Source organism: Ylistrum balloti, unplaced genomic scaffold (genome assembly GCF_031769215.1).
Source record: "Ylistrum balloti isolate Yb309-2 unplaced genomic scaffold, AGI_CSIRO_Ybal_v1 Utg369778, whole genome shotgun sequence".
NCBI classification, from domain to species: Eukaryota; Metazoa; Mollusca; class Bivalvia; order Pectinida; family Pectinidae; genus Ylistrum; species Ylistrum balloti.
In genome coordinates, this window is record NW_026781968.1 from 419,603 (window position 1) to 444,244 (window position 24,642).

General features: G+C 35.4%; 1 protein-coding gene across 1 annotated transcript in view; it reads right to left on the bottom strand.

Annotated features, from left to right (window-relative positions):
• The window catches only part of LOC132544061 (growth hormone secretagogue receptor type 1-like), a 35,914-nt gene that overhangs the window by 7,427 nt on the left and 3,845 nt on the right, over positions 1 to 24,642 (bottom strand). Inside the window, exon 2 of the mRNA XM_060207627.1 lies at positions 3,125 to 3,928. Coding sequence (XP_060063610.1) covers positions 3,125 to 3,928 — 804 coding nt within the window. The remainder of the gene's footprint in view (positions 1 to 3,124; positions 3,929 to 24,642) is intronic.

Consider the following 24,642-nt stretch of genomic DNA (forward strand, 5'->3'; position numbering starts at 1 on the left):
AATCCAATGATTCCTACTGGAGGTGTAGGATTTTACAGAATTTGCTCTATTTCCCCGAATGGGCCCCGCCTCCATCGCCCCAAGGGGCCGCGATCCACTGTTTATATAAAATTGATAGGATCTAACATGAACAAATACGCATACAGTAATGTGTGAAATGAAGGATTGCTGTAAGTATGATTGTATCATGATTATGTAAGGCAAACGTCACACAAATATAATGCATGCCTTTATCAAAAATAAGATTTTATTTTAAATATGTGTACAATAGATGTTAAAACTGCCAGTCATCAATAATTTGGCTCATATATCTGTTATACAAATTTTGTACAGATCCATACATTATACAATTTGAGATGATGAAGCTGATATAATTACAAAATGAGAAAACATATCTTTATAGAAAATTTGGTTCATCAGTATCTTTATGTACAGTGTGATAAAATGAAACAAAGGTAAATTTACCTATACCCAGCTGGTCTCCTCTGTGGCAGGTGTGATCCCTGCTCTCTTGTTATATAGTACATTCAATTTATTTCCGTAAGTTATACAATTATTGAATAAATAACAGTTAAAAGGACAAAGACACTCACACTCTTACCATCACGCACACTTTGTCACCATTCATAACGTTGGTGTCACAGTTTTGGTGAAAACCACGAAAATACTAATTAAATTGTGACAATAAATCTTTCCTACGTTTATTTGCTGATGTTAGATACTTTCCTAAATTTTTAAGTTCTTTTAGATTTTCGACTTTGAGTAACTGAATTAATCTAAACATACTGGACTTATTTAAATAGTATGACTTAATCAATTTGGTACGAATATCTGCATAACACTGACATTTAACAATAAAATAATATTGGTCTTATATATCTTCCTTCCCTTGGTACATCCTGGTATCGCCCACGTTCAATTGCTAAAGGATCTTAGAAATAGGTTTCTGAACATTACAATTAACTGGCTTATGTAGGTATGACTGGAATTTGATACTTTCAACCAGATGTTGGTATAAAAAACCTTTTAGACGAAGAATTAACTTTCATAAGATATTCTTGTTGAAAACTGTCAAATAAACCTTATATAATACGTGTACTGCTTGACCATGGCAATGTGTCATTAACTAATTTCTTATTTCAGTCACAATGACACCTGAACAGGTAAATGTACCTATGACTATTTTTGTGATTTACTTCCTCATATTAACGCTGTACATTGTGGAAAAAACCTAAAAACAATTTTTAAAAAGTGCTTCTTTGCATACATTTTTAAAAATGAGATATTTCTCTATATTTCACTGGGAAAAATGTAATAAAAATATTCAATAAATCGTGTAAGTTAACATTAGAGCCGTCATAACGTTAAAAAAGATCACGCTTTTACGCAGTTTTTCGTTTTGTTTTGTTTTTGTTTTTTAAAGATTGATTTGATTTGCGAAAATGTCTGTGACCTTAAGGTAATATGTTCTTGTAACTAATCAGGTTATGTTATAAAACATGCATTACGCCATCCAAATTCTTACTAAGCTAGGCTGATCGGCATCAATGTTTCCTTAATACTTGTAAGACAGTTGAAATACCGTTTTCTTTTCCTAACAAGAAAACCACTATGATTTCAATAACATACGACACATACTTACTTTTTATTGCGTGTTTTTCTTCGTTGGATAATTTCTCTTGTAAACACGGAGAATGAAATGTCATCATTGATGTTCAGGATGAGATTCGATAGTTTGGTAGAGATGTATTTTGAAAAGTTTTTTATTGTCAACACACAAACAGCGGCTGAAAGCTGCTAGCTTTTCGCTAACGTCTGTTTGTTTTATCGAGAAAAGAGTACATTTGACAAAGTCTTCACGTCAGATCACTATTCAGTGAATGGACAAAAGTACATAAACAGCTGTCAATTTGTCATGACGCATTCTCTCCCATTAAGTCTCTTATGCTGAAGACGGTATCGCAAAAAGCTCCGAATACAGTTTTCAGATGCTGTTAATGTCCTTGTTCAATGTCTTTCTGACAGGATCGGCTTGTGTACTCATCCCCTTTTGTAAGTCAGAAGATTTGTATTAAGAGAATAGATAAGAGCCACTCTTTTATAGAATAAATAAGAAACAAACGTCACTTTTAATTTCAACAAAGTTCACAACAATCTCATGCCAAACTACCATACCTCTTTGTATCCTGTTTACTTTGCGAAGATTCACATATACAGCAACTACTGTCTAATTAATATCATTTTCTGCCTTTACTCTACGATAGGATTTATAAAGTCTCTTCGTACACTTTAAACGTAAAACATCTCATTGATTAATAATTTCTGATAGGAAACGAAAGAAGGTATGTGCCAGACTAAGGAATTATGTACACTAAAGAGCGATTATCAATATCGTCCCTGTAGACATCTCTACATCCATTTATAAAAAGAATGCAGATCTGGGAATTAAAATTTACCTGCAGTTAAATCTACATGGAATTTCAGGATTATCAAAAACGAAAAGTGAAAGATCTACACACAGTATATATTCGCTTTAATAATGGATTTTAATTTCTTTCACTCTATCCTCATTCTCCCTCCCTCGATATCAGTCCCTTCCTATCCTCATTCTCCCTCCCTCAATATCAGTCCCTTCCCATCCTCATTCTCCCTCCCCCGATATCAGTCCCTTCCTATCCTCGTTCTTCCTCTCTCCATATCAGTCCCTTCCTATCCTCATTCTCCTTCTCTTGATATTAGTCCTTTCATATCCTCATTCTGCCTCCCTCGATATCAGTCCCTTCCCATCCTCATTCTCCCTCCCCCGATATCAGTCCCTTCCTATCCTCGTTCTTCCTCTCTCCATATCAGTCCCTTCCTATCCTCATTCTCCTTCTCTTGATATCAGTCCTTTCCTATCCTCATTCTGCCTCCCTCGATATCAGTCCCTTCCCATCCTCATTCTCCCTCCCATGCCAAGTTCGCCAGATTCACAAGTAAGAAATGCTGAAGACGATATAATGCAGTAATTTGAACGATCTTTTATAATGGTTGATGTGTCCATTGAAGGTTAAGTATTTATACCATAAAAGCAATGAAAACATACTAAAATATTATGAAATCGAGTGGAAAGATATTTCTTTACAGATTCTCCGTGAATTATTGCTGTTGGCGTCCAGTTGGTTTGTCGTAAAACGTTGCAGACTGATGTCTTTCCCATCCATGTGCTGCGTGTTTCTGTAGAGAGGCTGTCCGTTGGCAGGACTGTATGTACCCCAAACCCTCTTCACGGCCAGTTTAAACTTTGTGGAGGTAAGACTATAAATAACAGGATTACCAGCACTGTTGAGGTAGAACATGACCCGGACAAAGGCTAAGAGATTGAAGTAACCTTCCATGCCGAGTGCCTCCACGTTGTTAGGTGGAGCAAATATAACCCACAATGTTACTACTCGCAATGGAAACATAGAAAGGAAAAATAACAATACGATGGCCACTAACATTCTCACCACCTGATGACGTGTTCGGATGTTATATATTGAGCTTGGATTTTTACGCGACAGAATAGATGTGGAGTCGTATATTAGACATCGGATGATTTTGGCGTACATGAAGACAAGGACGAACAGAGGCACTGCAAAGAAAATGGAAAGCATCGACAGGAGGTAGCCATATTGCCATGCCTCCTCGACTTTTGTGCGACAAACCTGACACGGAGACCCGTCGTAGAAGATCGCGTCCTCAACAGTTGTCATAAAGACAAAAGGTATTGCTGTAAGACAGGATAGTGTCCAGATCACACCTATTATCTTGGCAACCACACGAGCTTTGAACTTGAGCGTTCTCTTTAAAGGGAAACATATTGCGTTGAATCTTTCTGTGGTGATGGCGAGGATGGTCAGAACAGAGGCGTGAACTACTGCATTCTCCAGCAACGGTATAGCTTTACCTGAAAAGAGAGAACAGAGACTGACAAATCGATAAAGATTTTCTGTCACTCATTACTCATTCCTCTCCGTAGTTTTCTTTCGAAAACAATCTAGAAGATGTTTATGAACTGCTTCTGAATATAATGTAGTAATATGCTCAAATCATATGGATACTTGGTCTCTGTTTACACAATAATTATGTTTGTCTACATTAAAAAACATAGTCAATACTTGTACAATTTGGTTCTACCTACCAAGTTTAAACATTAATGGATGTTTTAGTTTCCCCTTCAAAGGTAAAATTAAGAGTTCGGAAATGGTAGGGTATTTCAAAATCGCTTTCAAAAGTGAAACATAAGATTTGGTCCATAGTGGGGTGCTTTGACGTCTTCAAATGTAACATATATTGGTGGATCAATAGTGGGGTGATTCAGCTTTATCTCCATAGGAGAAATATGAGAGTCGATCAATGATATGATATTTTAACTTTGTCTTCGAAAGCATAACACAAGATTTGGTTTCTTGTGACGTGTTTATAAAAGTCGGTCAACGATATATACAACGATAAATTGATACAGTTTTATAATTAAAAGACATTAATCGTGCAGTACGCGAACGCCAGACATAAAAGAGCACATTTTCGTATTATTAGAATGTATATTAAACATTACGACGTTTTAAACTAAAAGTCAGAAATGATTTTTAGCCGTTCATTTCATTAATGTTTTGAGTAGTAAAAAACTTAATCAACTTGAAAACAATTGGCTTTTGTAATAATATGGTTTAATAAACTGGTATCTTAGGTAACGATAAAAGTTGCACATTAAAATAAGATTTAATTCGTCTTCAATGTCATCTGAGTTACATAAGTTACACATTTTTTGGTCCCTCTGGTGATTATGATTCCTATCGTAGACAACTTATTAATGTTGTTTGTTTTGATATTATGCTACCGACCGAACAAAAATGTATTTCATAAGAAAGTGACAGAAATATTGCTCATGATTGTATACATAACAAGTCAGTGTTAATCACGCTACATGATCCGCCTTTGATGTGCATTACAATTCGTATTTTTTTCCTTGAAAAATCTTACAAAATATTCCCCAGTTGATTGGTTGATTTTTAGACGTTTATCGATTGGTTGATTTTTAGATGTGTACTGATTGGTTGATTTTCAGACGTTTATCGATTGGTTGATTTTCAGACGTTTATCGATTGGTTGATTTTTAGACGTTTACTGATTGGTTGATTTTCAGACGTTTATCGATTGGTTGATTTTTTAGACGTTTACTGATTGGTTGATTTTTAGACGTTTATCGATTGGTTGATTTTTAGACGTTTACGTAATAAAAGTATTAATGCTTGTGATACATTTATCATATCATCGCGTGTTGTGTAGTAAATTATAAATTATTCATTGGAATTCTAATAAATCGTATTACATCCTACCAATCATATAATGGTTCCTAGTATGTCACTGCGGATGATAAAGAGATTTTTTTTTCAATTATTGAATATAAGTAAGGATTTTGGAAGGGTAGTTGAGTCGGGGAGGGAAGTACGTGTTGTGTTTCATAGGTAAGGTGTTTGACCGCGTTTGGCACAAAAGCCTGATTCACTGATTAACATTAAAATGGATGGAAAAGTGATTTTTTTTAAACTAACGAACGGAGAGGAAACAGAATGTCATTATTATCAATGAAAATTGATGCAGACGTACTCCAAGGTGTGATCTTAGGACCTGTCCAGTTTTCAGTTTATATAAATGACATTGTGTAAGTATCTCTATATTTATTGACCTCTTTGTAGATGACACCTCAATTTATGTTATTGTGTAAATATTCTTATTAGCAGCAGAAAGTATTAATGATAATTTAGAAAGAAAATCGATGTATGGTCTGAAACATGGCTACTTCATTTTTATATATCAACGAAAACAAAAAACATAAGCTCTTTACAATGCCGACATATTCAAGAGGGATTTCCGTGATGGATGTCGATATTCAAGAGGGGTTTCCGTGATGGATGTCGATATTCAAGAGGTGTTTCCATGATGGATGTCGATATTCAAGAGGGGTTTGCCTGATGGATGTCGATATTCAAGAGGGGTTTCCGTGATGGATGTCGATATTCAGGTGGGATTTCCGTATGTTATGGATGTTATCTCCGACACAGATACATCCGATACAGATACAGATATATCCGATACAGATATATATATATCCGATACAGATATATCCGATACAGATACATATATATCCGATACAGATATATCCGATACAGATACAGATATATTCGATACAGATATATATATATATATCCGATACAGATACAGATATATCCGATACAGATACATATATATCCGATACAGATATATCCGATACAGATACATATATATCCGATACAGATATATCCGATACAGATACAGATATATTCGATACAGATATATCCGATACAGATATAGATATATCCGATACAGATATATCCGATACAGATACATATATATCCGATACAGATACAGATATATCCGATACAGATACATATATATCCGATACAGATACAGATATATCCGATACAAATACAGATATATCCGATATAGATATAGATATATCCGATACAGATACAGATATATCCGATACAGATATAGATATATCCGATACAGATATATCCGATACAGATATAGATATATCCGATACAGATACATATATATCCGATACAGATACAGATATATCCGATACAGATACATATATATCCGATACAGATACAGATATATCCGATACAGATATAGATATATCCGATACAGATATATCCGATACAGATACAGATATATCCGATACAGATATAGATATATCCGATACAGATATATCCGATACAGATACATATATATCCGATACAGATACAGATATATCCGATACAGATACAGATATATCCGATACAGATATATCCGATACAGATATAGATATATCCGATACAGATATATCCGATACAGATATAGATATATCCGATACAGATACATATATATCCGATACAGATACAGATATATCCGATACAGATACATATATATCCGATACAGATACATATATATCCGATACAGATATATCCGATACAGATACATATATATCCGATATAGATATAGATATATCCGATATAGATATAGATATATCCGATACAGATATATCCGATATAGATATATATAGATATATCCGATATAGATATATCCGATACAGATACATATATATCCGATATAGATATAGATATATCCGATATAGATATATCCGATATAGATATAGATATATCCGACACAGATATATCCGATATAGATATAGATATCCGATATAGATATATCCGATATAGATATAGATATATCCGATATAGATATAGATATATATACACAGATATATCCGATATAGATATAGATATATCCGATATAGATATATCCGATATAGATATAGATATATCCGATACAGATATATCCGATATAGATATAGATATATCCGATATAGATATAGATATATCCGATACAGATATATCCGATACAGATACAGATATATCCGATATAGATATAGATATATCCGATACAGATACAGATATATCCGATATAGATATAGATATATCCGATATAGATATAGATATATCCGATACAGATATATCCGACACAGATATAGATATATCCGATACAGATATAGATATACCCGACACAGATATAGATATATCCGACACAGATACAGATATATCCGATACAGATATATCCGATATAGATATAGATATATCCGATACAGATACATATATATCCGATACAGATACAGATATATCCGATATAGATATATCCGATATAGATATAGATATATCCGATATTGATATAGATATATCCGATATAGATATAGATATATCCGATATAGATATAGATATATCCGATATAGATATAGATATATCCGACACAGATATATCCGATATAGATATAGATATATCCGATATAGATATAGATATATCCGATATAGATATATCCGATACAGATACAGATATATCCGATATAGATATAGATATATCCGATACAGATATATCCGATATAGATATAGATATATCCGATATAGATATAGATATATCCGATATAGATATAGATATATCCGATACAGATATATCCGATATAGATATAGATATATCCGATACAGATATAGATATATCCGATATAGATATAGATATATCCGATACAGATATATCCGATACAGATATAGATATATCCGATATAGATATAGATATATCCGATATAGATATATCCGATATAGATATAGATATATCCGATATAGATATATCCGATACAGATATAGATATATCCGATATAGATACATATATATCCGATACAGATATAGATATATCCGATACAGATACATATATATCCGATACAGATACAGATATATCCGATACAGATATATATATCCGATACAGATATATCCGATACAGATATAGATATATCCGATACAGATATAGATATATCCGATACAGATATATCCGATACAGATACATATATATCCGATATACAGATACAGATATATCCGATACAGATATAGATATATCCGATACAGATATATCCGATACATATATATCCGATACAGATACAGATATATCCGATACAGATACATATATATCCGATACAGATACAGATATATCCGATACAGATACATATATATCCGATACAGATACATATATATCCGATATAGATACATATATATCCGATATAGATATAGATATATCCGATATAGATATAGATATATCCGATATAGATATAGATATATCCGATATAGATATATCCGATATAGATATAGATATATCCGATATAGATATATCCGATACAGATACATATATATCCGATATAGATATAGATATATCCGATATAGATATAGATATATCCGATACAGATATATCCGATATAGATATATCCGATATAGATATATCCGATATAGATATAGATATATCCGATACAGATATAGATATATCCGATATAGATATAGATATATCCGACACAGATATATCCGATATAGATATAGATATATCCGATATAGATATAGATATATCCGACACAGATATATCCGATATAGATATAGATATATCCGATATAGATATAGATATATCCGATACAGATATATCCGATATAGATATAGATATATCCGATATAGATATAGATATATCCGATACAGATATATCCGATATAGATATAGATATATCCGATATAGATATAGATATATCCGATACAGATATATCCGATACAGATACAGATATATCCGATACAGATATAGATATATCCGATATAGATATAGATATATCCGATACAGATACAGATATATCCGATACAGATACAGATATATCCGATATAGATACAGATATATCCGATACAGATATATCCGATATAGATATAGATATATCCGATATAGATATAGATATATCCGATACAGATATAGATATATCCGATACAGATACAGATATATCCGATATAGATATAGATATATCCGATATTGATATAGATATATCCGATATAGATATAGATATATCCGATATAGATATAGATATATCCGATATAGATATAGATATATCCGATACAGATATATCCGATATAGATATAGATATATCCGATATAGATATAGATATATCCGATACCGATACAGATATATCCGATACAGATACAGATATATCCGATACAGATATATCCGATACAGATATATCCGATATAGATATAGATATATCCGATATAGATATAGATATATCCGATACAGATATATCCGATACAGATACAGATATATCCGATACAGATATAGATATATCCGATATAGATATAGATATATCCGATATAGATATATCCGATATAGATATAGATATATCCGATATAGATATATCCGATATAGATATAGATATATCCGATACAGATATAGATATACATATATATCCGATACAGATACAGATATATCCGATACAGATATAGATATATCCGATATAGATACAGATATATCCGATACAGATATATCCGATAAAGATACAGATATATCCGATATAGATATAGATATATCCGATACAGATATATCCGATACAGACATCTCCGATACCTTGAATGGAAAGGATAATTGCTCTCAACAAAATATCTAAAAAATGAAATCCCAAAACACAGTTAGAAATATCAATTATATAAAATCACTAGCGTTATTGAGAAATAAAAGAAAATGTAGTCAGTATAAAGCCATAAGACGTGACTGTATTGATCCATCCATTTGTAGTTAGTCTGGAACTGGTACCAAGTCCTTAATATAGATTGAATACGCGTTAATTGCGTCTCTCTTAACTATATATTTAAGATCAAGGAAAAGTATTTTCCTGCTCATGCATATTCATAAAAGCATTGTTTACTTAATCATCGTTTAGCCTCCAAATACATCAACACGAAGTGTTTGGCCTGGAGCAAACTGTCTCATCGAGAATTCATTGTATCGTATCTTAATGAGATATTGTGAAAGCTAAAACATATTTTACGTTGGGTTTTGGAAGCTAATTCGTTTTTGGAAGCTAGTTAGTTCATTTTCCAAGCTCCATCGATTATATGTAAGCCTAAGGCAGTGTAAGTATTAACTTATCTAAAAACCAACCAATAACCACGTATGAAATCACTGTCTTTTATTAATGTTGCAATGATATTTTTCATTTGTCATTTAGGGTTCTCAGATATAAGCACCCTGTAGATCTTGTTGTAACAAATCATGGGAAGTAATTCTGCGTCTTACACCGTTTCTAAATCCCTGGGGAAAAAAAAAACATTATTTGAAACATGGCAAAGGAATCAATTCTTCTCTTTGTTGGCACATTATAATTTAACAATTGTTAATTGTGATATTTATAAAAGCGCTGTGAAATCGCCATCGTTCTCCATTTTGGTACAACGGGAAAGAAACATAATTGTTTTCAGATCTGGTACATAGTGAAGCTATGATACTGTACACTGGTGATCGTGGCACATCATTGATGTCTCAGTCAGTGACTGACTATATTCTCACAGGTACACCTCGAGTTAATGAAGGGATTATAATGAAGGGATTATAATGAGTTCAAATTTATCTAACGGTTACAACAAGCATTATACAGTGGGTGTGTCGCCTGCCCAGCAAGGTTTCTGGAAATAAGTCTTATGGAACAATTGCTATTGACCTTTGACCTTCAAACCTGAAAAGCAATCCTAAGCAAGCTCCTTTGGTAAGGAAGCACTGCATGATGTTTGAGTGTAATTGTTCAAAGAAAACTCAAGTTATCGCATGAAAACTAATCTCCTATATATGTAAACAATGTCCTTTGTTTCGGCCAATGTGTATTCAGATAATCGTGAAAAAAAAAAACTTCCTAACGGTAACTGTGACATTTGACCTTGGAACCTGAAAAGTAATTCTAAGCAAGCACTTTTGGTAAAGAAGCACTGCATGTAGTTTGAGAACGATCGGACAAAAGGTACTGAAGTTATCCTGAAAAAATAGTTTTCTTTTCATAGTAACCGTGACCTTGACCATTTGTGTGAACGACGGCGCCGACAATGACGACGCTGACATAATAATACTTATATGTCGCCTTGGGCAAGTGCCACACATTTGAGGAGGGGTTGTCCTTAGTTTCACTTATGAGTGTTCAGAGGAAACAACTGTATGTTACAATTTGTTTTAGATTTATATTGAAAGGTGATATACTCTTGTGTGTCTTTTTGAATACTGATCGGGATTGTATAAAATACATACTTGAACACACCGTTTTCACAATCCGAAATCTGGGGTTTACTTTTAGTCAATCCAAAAATATCCTTTATTGACTGTTGTAATCCTCACGGATAGACCAAGGGTTGTCCTGTAAAACCTAATTACCCATGAGAGACCGCCTCATTAAAATGTGAATTACTGAGGAATTAGCCTTCAAATAAAACCTGTGAGAAACGTCTGTTGAGTCGAGTCTGTTATCGTATTCTAAATTATTGTCCGATTTGTCAGTAGATACCTGCTGTTCTTTAATCAGAACATTATACGATGGATCACAACAGTTTGAAGGCAATTAAGTTCCTCATGTATGTTTTATTTACAATAGAAGTAAACAGCATGACAACCTTCAAGCTAAAGTACAATATAATGTTTTTTGAAGTTTCCACATAGAGAAAGAATTGTTCACATCAAAAATTACAGAAAATTTGGCGAACCGTCCTGAGATAGACTGGTATAAACTGCTACATATTTCCACTCTGACAAAAAACACGACACAAGTAAAACGGTGAAAAGAACCGTGTATATATTCTATCAATAATCATATTGTTATGTTAATGTTTCCTCGTGTATACACAGTGGAATGATGAAAAGAACCTTGAATATTTTCCATCGATTATAACATTACGGAAATATTTTTGCTAGATGTATACCCCCTCGCTCGACAAGATGCTTTTTCCCTGCCATGCTCTACTTGACATACATACTCCTTATGCTCTTACTAGAAGTATTTATCCTGTCAAGACACTAATTGTAAAGCTCAAAGAACAATGTATGTATATTTATTTAATGTTTTGTCGATTTTACTCAATGAGATGTTGATATTTATACCTGCCTATTGTAAATATCGGCCTGATTGAATCTTTTTACTTCAGATAGTGCATTTTTCTCTTAAATCAATTTCTTTCAAAGAATGCTACAAAAGGTTTTTACATACTGCCAATGTAGTTTATCAGTTCTGTATGGTAAAGGATTTGCTAATACAAGATGTTCGAAGATTAAGCTTGATGTAAATCTTAATCAAGAAGAGTGACGTCACGCTCTCAAACTAAGAACTGTAAATTTCGAGTACTGAACACATCAACGATGCTATCGAAGCAGGAGATGTAAGATTTTATAATAGATGATTATGCTATCCATTACAGAGGAATAGTCCTCCCTAAGCTAGCAAACTCTATTAATGTCTTTAATGAAGATGGTATGAGGTGTTCAAACTTCCGGTCTGAACTTGTTACAATGGTAGCGATCATTTTCTCCATTATACACTATCCTTATCACCCTTCTCATTTTATCAAGTAACTGTAAACAGCGTCATTAGTGTCACATTATGGTATATTATAATCACTCTAGGCCGTATTTTATGACAATATATAGAGAGGCAGGGAAACAATCAATTATACGAATATCGGACGAATCGTACATGTCAACTGATAATAGAACATCTCAGAAAACATTATGTAGGAGAAAGAATGCCCTTGTGTCAATGATGCTGTGTCTACATAAGGTCTTGTGAGTATACGATTCTCGTTTCCACAATCCATAGTTTGACAAATGGGATTTTTTCAGCCATATCATCCAACCTCTACATGTACTGTCAAATCATACATTTTCACGGGATTTAATTTTCGTGATTAAAAAAAAAAAAAAAAAACCAGAAAGACTTTTCCGTGGACACTTGATTTTGCGGATAAATACAGCTAACTAAACCTAATGTTAAAAGTTCATGGAAACCCACGAGAATAAATGCCGCATGACAATCAATATTTTGATTTGGTCACTGTTTCTTCAGCTGTACTAACCGAGATTAAATATCCTTTATTGATAAATATACTTTTTGTCTCGATTTCACATAGCACAGTATATGAATTAAATGTAATACTGGTTATATAATAAATATTAGTTTATTTTGTCCTGTCGTAAGGATCCGCAATTGTTAGGCTAATGTTCTGATATTATAATTGAACCCTTTGTCTGTTGAATGGTTTGAATGAAGAAATGTTCACATCATGGGTAGTATAATTCTTTATAAAGGAACTGTTTATCGTAAAGTTTATACTCGATGAAGACAAGGGAACGATAAACGACCAAGACATTGTACAGATTCGATATATGTAACACAATAACGAACGCATAAAGTACATGCTTTTAACACTGAAGTAATCTAAATTGGGTTACATTTTGGGCCAAAGAAATAAAATGAAAATGATTCAGTCGAAGAGCAGTATAACGTTAGCGTTGTGTGGACAGTGTATGTGGCGTATATCTGCTGCAGATTTACACATCCAGATTACATGTACTCCATGTCTGGCTGAGATATGGTTCTGTCACTGTCATCCCTCTCCTCTCTCAGCCGGTACTACTGGGAAACATACCACTGTGATGTCTATCAACCCGAGGAGATCCCATGTTACGACACCACGAAAACATAAACATGGACTCACAAAATCAACGAGAGCATAGAAAGCATTAAAGTCTTCTGTTCTGAAAGGTTGTTTCCAGAGTCATCGACCCAGCCCGGGAAAGATCTCCCATTTCTTATTTTAACGATTGTATCAGAGTATTGCCCCATCTTTTTTGTTTTGGCATGCCGAGTTTCTTATTGTCATTAAAGAATCTATAAGAAAATAAAACAAAGGCAGAACCAATTGTTCCAAGGATTTCTGGAAATATATTTTTACTACTAAACGGTTACTTTAAATTGACAATTCAAGCTTTAGTGTGACGTTGATTGGTCAGCAGATTCCATGTCGTTTCTTTTCTTACTTTTTTCACGACTTTTCTAGAAAACAAGTTTGGGTGATTTATTTCTAACACAACCAGCTGAAATCATCTAAAATCAATAAATAAGTTGAATATTAATCAATTAGTCATTAATCTAACTGTAATCAGTCAGTTAATCAGGAACTAATTAGACGATAATCAATAAGTAAATAAGGATTTAGCAAAACGTTTTTAAAATTGCCAAAAATCAATTAATCAACAAATGCATTTGAATTACAAAAGAAAATTGAATTAGACAGAACTAAATTTAGGAAATAAAGTACCAGGAAAGGCTCAACCAGATATTTATTACGTTGTGAAGTAAGATAATTCTGAGTGAGACAATTATCTGTCTAATAATGAACAATGCCATAAAAATCAAGTGCAGGAGCGCGCGCTAATTAGCGTTATGTATTAAGTGATGGGTGTGGAATTTTCCTGTTCTAGCTTCCTGTGAGCAGGTTTTGTGAAAGGATCTGAGAGAAGGGTAAGGCGATGTGAATGCAGAGGATATTTAATATTTTAATATTTGATAGTGTCTTCAGTAATAGCATATATATTTTTCAAGTGTGTCTAATAGTCATTATATCACTCATTATAACTTCGCAGTGCGCGATGAAATATAGTCAATTTTAAAGAAATGATTAAAAAATGTAAACACAAACAAACATTTCATTGTCATGTCACGAAGAGACAGAATTTGCTTTAAACCTTCAGAGAGTTTAACCTGTGACAAGTTACTACGCGGCTGAAAATATGGCGGCAACTTATAGCTATCGCTGATGATGGCACGAATCCTCTTGCAATGTCTAACGTGTTAGCCCCACATCCAATATGTTCGGTTGGGTATTGGGATTGACCTCTGATAATGTAATATGTGTTGTATTGTTTGCTGGCTATCAAGGGAATGAAAGTTTACCGTGGAATTGAAGGTCGTGTTACTAGTAAACAACGCCTTCAGGTTTCTGGTTATGTAATTTTTGTACCGTGGTTTTTCTCTTAAATTAACTGGCGAAAATGTAATAAAATGATTCATCACTATTTTAGTAAACTGTGATTAGATGTGACTGTACTACGAAGTCTTCTTACTGAATTCCGCCTTACGTAGCTGGTAAACCCGTGTAATCATTGGAAAGGCTAAGTCAGGAAACAGGCTTCATAAGATATTGAAACATTAATTTACAAAAATACTCTCAAATGTGATTCATTCCGTGCTTTCTCGAGAGAACAGAAATATGCAGTATGAGATATATGTACGTGGATATCTCTGCCGGTTGTGATGAGTTTTGGAGAAACTTGGGTTGTTTACAAATCGTAGTTCTATGAAGATAAAAACCGAAATTAACCTGATATTGAACACACATTAATCACATGATTTATCATAAAAACGGCACAGATTGGTAAGAATGTCTCCGTGGACGACACAAACAAGTACATTATATTAGGATAAACTAGGAGAATTCAAATGTTGTCATCATATGCGGATGTCGCCAATTCTGGCATTCAAAAAAATATATATATATCCGCTTTATTTTTGCTTTTTTATTGTTATTTTTCGAGAAATGTCCGGAGTTGAGATGATCTTTGTAAAGCTCTGTTTTTAGTTATTAATTTTGAAAGTTCGTTTGAAAAAAATATTCGTTAATTTATTAGCTTACAGCTAAATAATGTTTCGGCATCAGAGAAATATGAGTGTGGCAGTATACCGTGGTTATCCGAGAATGTAGAATTCTTTAGCTACACTAAGACGATTGTGTACAATATTTGGTCTACAACCTTTTCAACGAGTCTACCACACAAATGCACACCAACTATTTTTCTTGACATCTTCAGACAGCTGAACGTCCATGTGGATGCGAACAGCACGTGTAGGAATCCCTAATTGATTCGATATGTTGACGTACAGTCTGATGGCTTGACCTTGATGTTAGCCAGGCACATGATAACCACTTATTGAAATAAGAAATATCACGATGTTTGATAGCATTTTGATAGTTACCTTTTTACTTGTAACAGAACCAACGTTTTCCAGACATGTCTGGTAAATGTAACGCTTTTCTGTAATGAGCACAAGTATGATTGTCACAGAGACAAAATAAATTAACTATCATCTACATTTTATCTCAGAGTTTGGAAAGTAGCAAGAATTTGTTAGAAATATTGTCGATCTAAGCAGGTTCGATAGTGTACATGTTTACTTGTATAACCCATATAACTATAAGTCTATTGTTCTGTTATTGGATGGTGTAGGAGACACCGAACCACTGCTGCTGCATGAAAAACGGTCTGAATTTATTTACGTAGGAAAGGTCACTTTAATGAATACTCTCTTATACGCTAGTAAAATTTCACAACGTTATGCTTTGACAATAATATCAAGATTACCGCCTGTGAATTGATAAAAAATAATAAAATGATAAAAGATAAAAAGAAAAAAAAGTTATTAAATCTTCTGGATGAGCCACTCTACTTGTGTGTCAGTATGGAAATTGATCAGCGATGCTTTTAATGCATGATACACGTATACAGCAATTTGTCAAAGCTATCAATGACAGTGTTTCTAAGCTGATAAATGCAGCTTGTGGATTGTAGTCCATCTTCTGAATCTAGCTTCCGTTCCTGTTGTCAATAATTGGGCCGTTATCTCGTACATTACCCAGTTATAAATATAACACATTAATTATATCCACTAGAAAACATTACCCGGCAAAAGTATCTTCTAAAAGTTTCACTGTAGCGTCATTTACACCACAGAGACTCTTTGTGTATAGACCAGAAATCCGTGATATTGTTTCCTGTTGGTACAGAACATAACAATTTCGTTGATTTATCTGAAATTTAATCTCGCGACAAATCAATCGTTCATTTTTATGTACACTTCGGGTTCATCTGTGACGAATTAGTTACTATAGATCACTTAATCTGGTTGGTCAAAAATAGTGGAAATTCATTTCTCATCTCGGAACGTTTCGCTTCCACCTCACACCAGCAAACTGACGACAAGCGCCATCCATAAACCTCACATCACACCAGCTAACTGACGACAAGCGTCATCTATAAACCTCACATCACACCAACAAACTGACGACAAGCGTCATCTATAAACCTCACATCACACCAGCTTACTGACGACAAGCGCCATCTATAAACCTCACATCACACCAACTAACTGACGACAAGCGTCATCTATAAACCTCACATCACACCAGCAAACTGACGACAAGCGCCATCCATAAACCTCACATCACACCAGCTAACTGACGACAAGCGTCATCTATAAACCTCACATCACACCAACTAACTGACGACAAGCGTCATCTATAAACCTCACATCACACCAGCAAACTGACGACAAGCGCCATCCATAAACCTCACATCACACCAACAAACTGACGACAAGCGACATCTATAAACCTCACATCACACCAACTAACTGACGACAAGCGTCATCTATAAACCTCACATCACACCAACTAACTGACGACAAGCGCCATCTATAAACCTCACATCACACCAACTAACTGACGACAAGCGTCATCTATAAACCTCACATCACACCAACTAACTGACGACAAGCGTCATCTATAAACCTCACATCACACCAACTAACTGACGACAAGAAGCGTCATCTATCATCTAATAAATCTATAAACCTCACATCACACAACTAACTGACGACAAGCGCCATCTATAAACCTCACATCACACCAACTAACTGACGACAAGCGCCATCTATAAACCTCACATCACACCAGCTAACTCATCTATAAACCTCACATCACACCAACTAACTGACGACAAGCGCCATCTATAAACCTCACATCACACCAACTAACTGACGACAAGCGACATCTATAAACCTCACATCACACCAACTAACTGACGACAAGCGTCATCTATAAATTTCCTATCTCACTAACTAACTGACGACAAGCGTCATCGTCAACTAACTGACGACAAGCGTCTTCTATAAACCTCACATCACACTAACTAACTGACGACAAGCGTCATCTATAAACATACCATCACACCAACTAACTGACGACAAGCACCATCTGCAAACATCACATCACACCAGCTAACTGACGACAAGCGCCATCTATAAACCTCACATCACACCAACTAACTGACGACAAGCGCCATCTATAAACCTCACATCACACCAACTAACTGACGACAAGCGCCATCTATAAACCTCACATCACAACTGACAAGCGACAAGCGCCATCTATAAACCTCACATCACACCAACTAACTGACGACAAGCGCCATCTATAAACCTCACATCACACCAACTAACTGATGACAAACGCCATCTATAAACCTCACATCACACCAGCTAACTGACGACAAGCGCCATCTATTCTATAAACCTCACATCACACCAGTTAACTGACGACAAACGCCATCTATAAACCTCACATTACACCAGCTAACTGACGACAAGCGCACCAGCTAACTGACGACAAGCGCCATCTATAAACATCACATCACACCAAGCTAACTGACGACAAGCGCCATCTATAAACCTCACATCACACCAGCTAACTGACGACAAGCGCCATCTATAAACCTCACATCACACCAGCTAACTGACGACAAGCGTCATCTATAAACCTCACATCACACCAACTAACTGACGACAAGCGACATCTATAAACCTCACATCACACCAACTAACTGACGACAAGCGCCATGACGACAAGCGCCTACTCACATCACACCAACTAACTGACGACAAGCGCCATCTATAAACCTCACATCACACCAACTAACTGATGACAAACGCCATCTATAAACCTCACATCACACCAGCTAACTGACGACAAGCGCCATCTATAAACCTCACATCACACCAACTAACTGACGACAAGCGCCATCTATAAACCTCACATCACACCAGCTAACTGACGACAAGCGTCATCTATAAACCTCACATCACACAAGCTAACTAAAGACAAGCGCCATCTATAAACCTCACATCACACCAGCTAACTGACGACAAGCGCCATCTATAAACCTCACATCACACCAGCTAACTGACGACAAGCGTCATCTATAAACCTCACATCACACCAGCTAACTGACGACAAGCGTCATCTATAAACCTCACATCACACAAGCTAACTAAAGACAAGCGCCATCTATAAACCTCACATCACACAAGCTAACTGACGACAAACGCCATCTATAAACCTCACATCACACCAACTAACTGACGACAAGCGCCATCTATAAACCTCACATCACACCAACTAACTGATGACAAACGCCATCTATAAACCTCACATCACACCAACTAACTGACGACAAGCGCCATCTATCAACCTCATATTACACCAACGAACTGATGACAAGCGCCATCTATAAACCTCACATCACACCAGCTAACTGACGACAAGCGTCATCTATAAACCTCACATCACACAAGCTAACTAAAGACAAGCGCCATCTATAAACCTCACATCACACCAGCTAACTGACGACAAGCGCCATCTATAAACCTCACATCACACCAACTAACTGACGACAAGCGTCATCTATAAACCTCACATCACACCAACTAACTGACGACAAGCGCCATCTATAAACCTCACATCACACCAACTAACTGACGACAAGCGCCATCTATAAACCTCACATCACACCAACTAACTGACGACAAGCGCCATCTATAAACCTCACATCACACCAACTAACTGACGACAAGCGTCATCTATAAACCTCACATCACACCAACTAACTGATGACAAACGCCATCTATAAACCTCACATCACACCAGCTAACTGACGACAAGCGCCATCTATAAACCTCACATCACACCAACTAACTGACGACAAGCGTCATCTATAAACCTCACATCACACCAGCTAACTGACGACAAGCGCCATCTATAAACCTCACATCACACCAGCTAACTGACGACAAGCGCCATCTATAAACCTCACATCACACCAGCTAACTGACGACAAGCGCCATCTATAAACCTCACATCACACCAGCTAACTGACGACAAGCGCCATCTATAAACCTCACATCACAAGCGCCATCTATAAACCTCACATCACACCAGCTAACTGACGACAAGCGCCATCTATAAACCTCACATCACACCAACTAACTGACGACAAACGCCATCTATAAACCTCACATCACACCAGCTAACTGACGACAAGCGCCATCTATAAACCTCACATCACTAACTGACGACAAACGCCATCTATAAACCTCACATCACACCAGCTAACTGACGACAAGCGCCATCTATAAACCTCACATCACACCAGCTAACTGACGACAAGCGCCATCTATAAACCTCACATCACACCAACTAACTGACGACAAGCGCCATCTATAAACCTCACATCACACCAACTAACTGACGACAAGCGCCATCTATAAACCTCACATCACACCAACTAACTGACGACAAGCGCCATCTATAAACCTCACATCACACCAACTAACTGACGACAAGCGACATCTATAAACCTCACATCACACCAACTAACTGACGACAAGCGTCATCTATAAACCTCACATCACACCAACTAACTGACGACAAGCGTCATCGATAAACCCCACATTACACCAACTAACTGACGACAAGCGTCATCTATAAACCTCACATCACACCAACTAACTGACGACAAGCGCCATCTATAAACCTCACATCACACCAACTTACTGTCGACAAGCGTCATCTATAAACCTCACATCACACCAGCTAACTGACAAGCGTCATCTATAAACCTCACATCACACAAGCTAACTAAAGACAAGCGTCATCTATAAGCCTCACATCACACCAACTTACTGTCGACATGCGCCATCTATAAACCTCACATCACACCAGCTAACTGAAGACAAGCGCCATCTATAAACATCATATCACACCAACAAACTAACGACAAGCGTCAATCTATAAACCTCACATCACACCAGCTATCTGAAAACAAGCGTCATCTATTAACTTCATATCACACCAACTAACTGACGACAAGCGCCATCTATAAACATACCATCACACCAACTAACTGACGACAAGCACCATCTGCAAACATCACATTACACCAACTAACTGACGACAAGCGTCATCTATAAATCTCACATCACACCATCTCACTGTCGAGAAGCGTCATCGATAAACCTCACATCACACCAACTAACTGATGACAAGCGCCATCTATAAACCTCAAATCACACCAGCTAACATTAATGACTTGTGACGTCACGATTCCTGTCCTAGACGTTTGTAGCTGATAGACATACTCTAACGCAACGTTCAAGCAGATTTGGGTTCACGAAAGTCATAAGCATGATGCATGGTCTTCCTCATTATCACAGGGAAATTTGATTTCTTTACTGAAAATTCTGACGTTTAGAACTAGTTAATGGTTTTACGTGACACTGAGTGAGTAGACATGGTAGGTGTCGTTAATGAACCAGAAGCTACTTCCTGACCTTCTATTTCAAGAGTCTTGGTGATATCGTCTTATCGTTTCTGGACTAGAATTAGGATATTGTTATTATGTCTATGCTCTTAAATCCTGGTCACTATTTTCTTCCTAATTTTTCACCGTAATGAGTTTTATAAATTTACTTCATTGTTAAGCATTAATTAATTGTTTTGGTAGACATCAATAGATATATCTGTCTCTTACCCTAGACAGGTAAATCCGTGCTTTTTACTGCTATGGTATTTCATTATCTCAGCCTAGGGTTGAGACGGGGATTTCCATGTCAGAACAATCGAATCACGTCAACAATTCGAAGAATTGAGATAAGAAAAACACACATGAGCAGGGTAAGAGAACCACCTATCTCAACTCCACCAATGATAACAGTTTGTTAACCAGCGGATAAACAAGGAAAGATGTCTGTTTTATTGGTTATTACCAGAGGTTCCACGTGGTGTAGTAACTAGAGGTCGTAAGCTATCTCTGATATTGTCATCAACCATCGCCCTAAAGTGTGTACTATGTCTCTGTATTCATCATTATAATTCCATTTGAAAATTCAGCTGCGAGCAACCGATTTATTCGATTTCCCATAGGGGTGATTACAGGCATAGCAGTTACAAATACAGAAACAAAATTACAGACATGGCAGTTTCAAATACAGGAACAAAATTACAGGCATATCAGTTACAAATACAGAAACAAAATTACAGACATGGCAGTTACAAATACAGAAATAAGATTACAGACATGGCAGTTACAAATACAGAAATAAGATTACAGACATGGCAGTTAAAAATACAGGGACAAAATTACAGACATGGCAGTTACAAATACAGGAACAAAATTACAGACATGGAAGTTACAAATACAGAAATAAAATTACAGACATGGAAGTTACAAATACAGAAATAAAATTACAGACATGGAAGTTACAAATACAGAAATAAAATTACAGACATGGAAGTTACAAATACAGAAATAAAATTACAGACATGGCAGTTACAAATACAGTAACAAAATTACAGACATGGAAGTTACAAATACAGAAATAAAATTACAGACATGGAAGTTACAAATACAGAAATAAAATTACAGACATGGAAGTTACAAATACAGAAATAAAATTACAGACATGGAAGTTACAAATACAGGAACAGAATTACAGACATGGAAGTTACAAATACAGGAACAGAATTACAGACATGGAAGTTACAAATACAGAAACAAAATTACAGACATGGAAGTTACAAATACAGGAACAGAATTACAGACATGGAAGTTACAAATACAGAAATAAAATTACAGACATGGCAGTTACAAATACAGGAACAGAATTACAGACATGATGATATTCCTGTAGTTGTTAACAGTAATTTTCTTGTGATGACATCAATCCTAATTAAGACTACCTGTCAGACAGGGAGAGGTTGTTGCCATGGTCTTATTTTCCTTCTTACTTTTTTCTTTTTTCTGTGTAAATAATTTTTTATTTTGTATTTTGTGGGTGTTTTTCTCAGTTAACTCCGGTTCCATCGATTTTGAGTTTGGAGTACGATTTTATTGCAAAACGGTGGGAGTTTTTTCATGTTAAAATGTAATAAAGGATTCGGGTAATTCGGTAATACAGTACATGTAATACTTTTCCTATGTTGATTTAACATTAGTGCAAAATTAACACTACAGATACGTCAGCAACATGCATTGATATATTGTTCTACGAAAACTTCTGAAAAAAATGAATGCCTCCTTGTCGGTATGACCTCTGACCCTGCCTCCTATGACAGACTATATTATCAATGATTTGCAGGACATTTATAAGAACTTTCATGCTACTAGATTTCAGAGATGGAACATTAATCCTTCTCAATCAATATGTAATGGACATCTTTTCTATTGCAAATTAACCTATCTGACCTTCTGTACAGATTTAAACTAATACTAAACGAGGAATTAAATACGGTATGCTAATGTTAACAGTCTTGTCAAATATAAAGAGACCGACTATAAAATGTCGTTTCGTATTTCAATCAGAATTGCTGAGCCAGTGATAGTTTGGAACCAGCGAGTCATTTGTGTGGAGTTAATGCAGTTTGGTCTTGTCGACTGTGTTTAAGGAGCTCCAGAGAGTATGATCAACAAAGAACATTGTAGATCTGTACATGGAGCGTGAACGACAGGAATTATTTTTGTTGGTATTGACCGAGTGTAAATAACCAGATCATTATTTTATCTTGGTAATATATTTCTGTCACATCTATTTTTGTGAGGATCAATTTTCGTAGTTTTTTTTTTAAACTTGTACTATTTCTTGGACAATTAGTTTCGTGAAAATATATAGCGCGATTGATCTGCTGGTATTAATTCCAACAACACGTGATCATTTGAATTCACGGTTAGGGGTACCACGGACGGATTGTTGAAATATACGAAATACAATGACAGCGCCATTAGCCCAGTCGTCACTTCTGAACCGATTTTATGAACGCCACTCCACAAGATTAGGGACAATAAAGCGATTAGACCCTCGCCATCTGGTCTTATTTAATCATGTAATTCTTCAAGGTCAAAGTCTAAATATTTACTTTGGCAATACCTGACCTTTGTTAACTGTATAATTATGGGTCTTTTATGCATTGTTTGTTTACATCATGTTTTTATATACATATAAAACATGTATATAAAAAACTCAGTCAGCAATGAGAAACACTGTCGATTGTATATTACATAAAGTACACCGT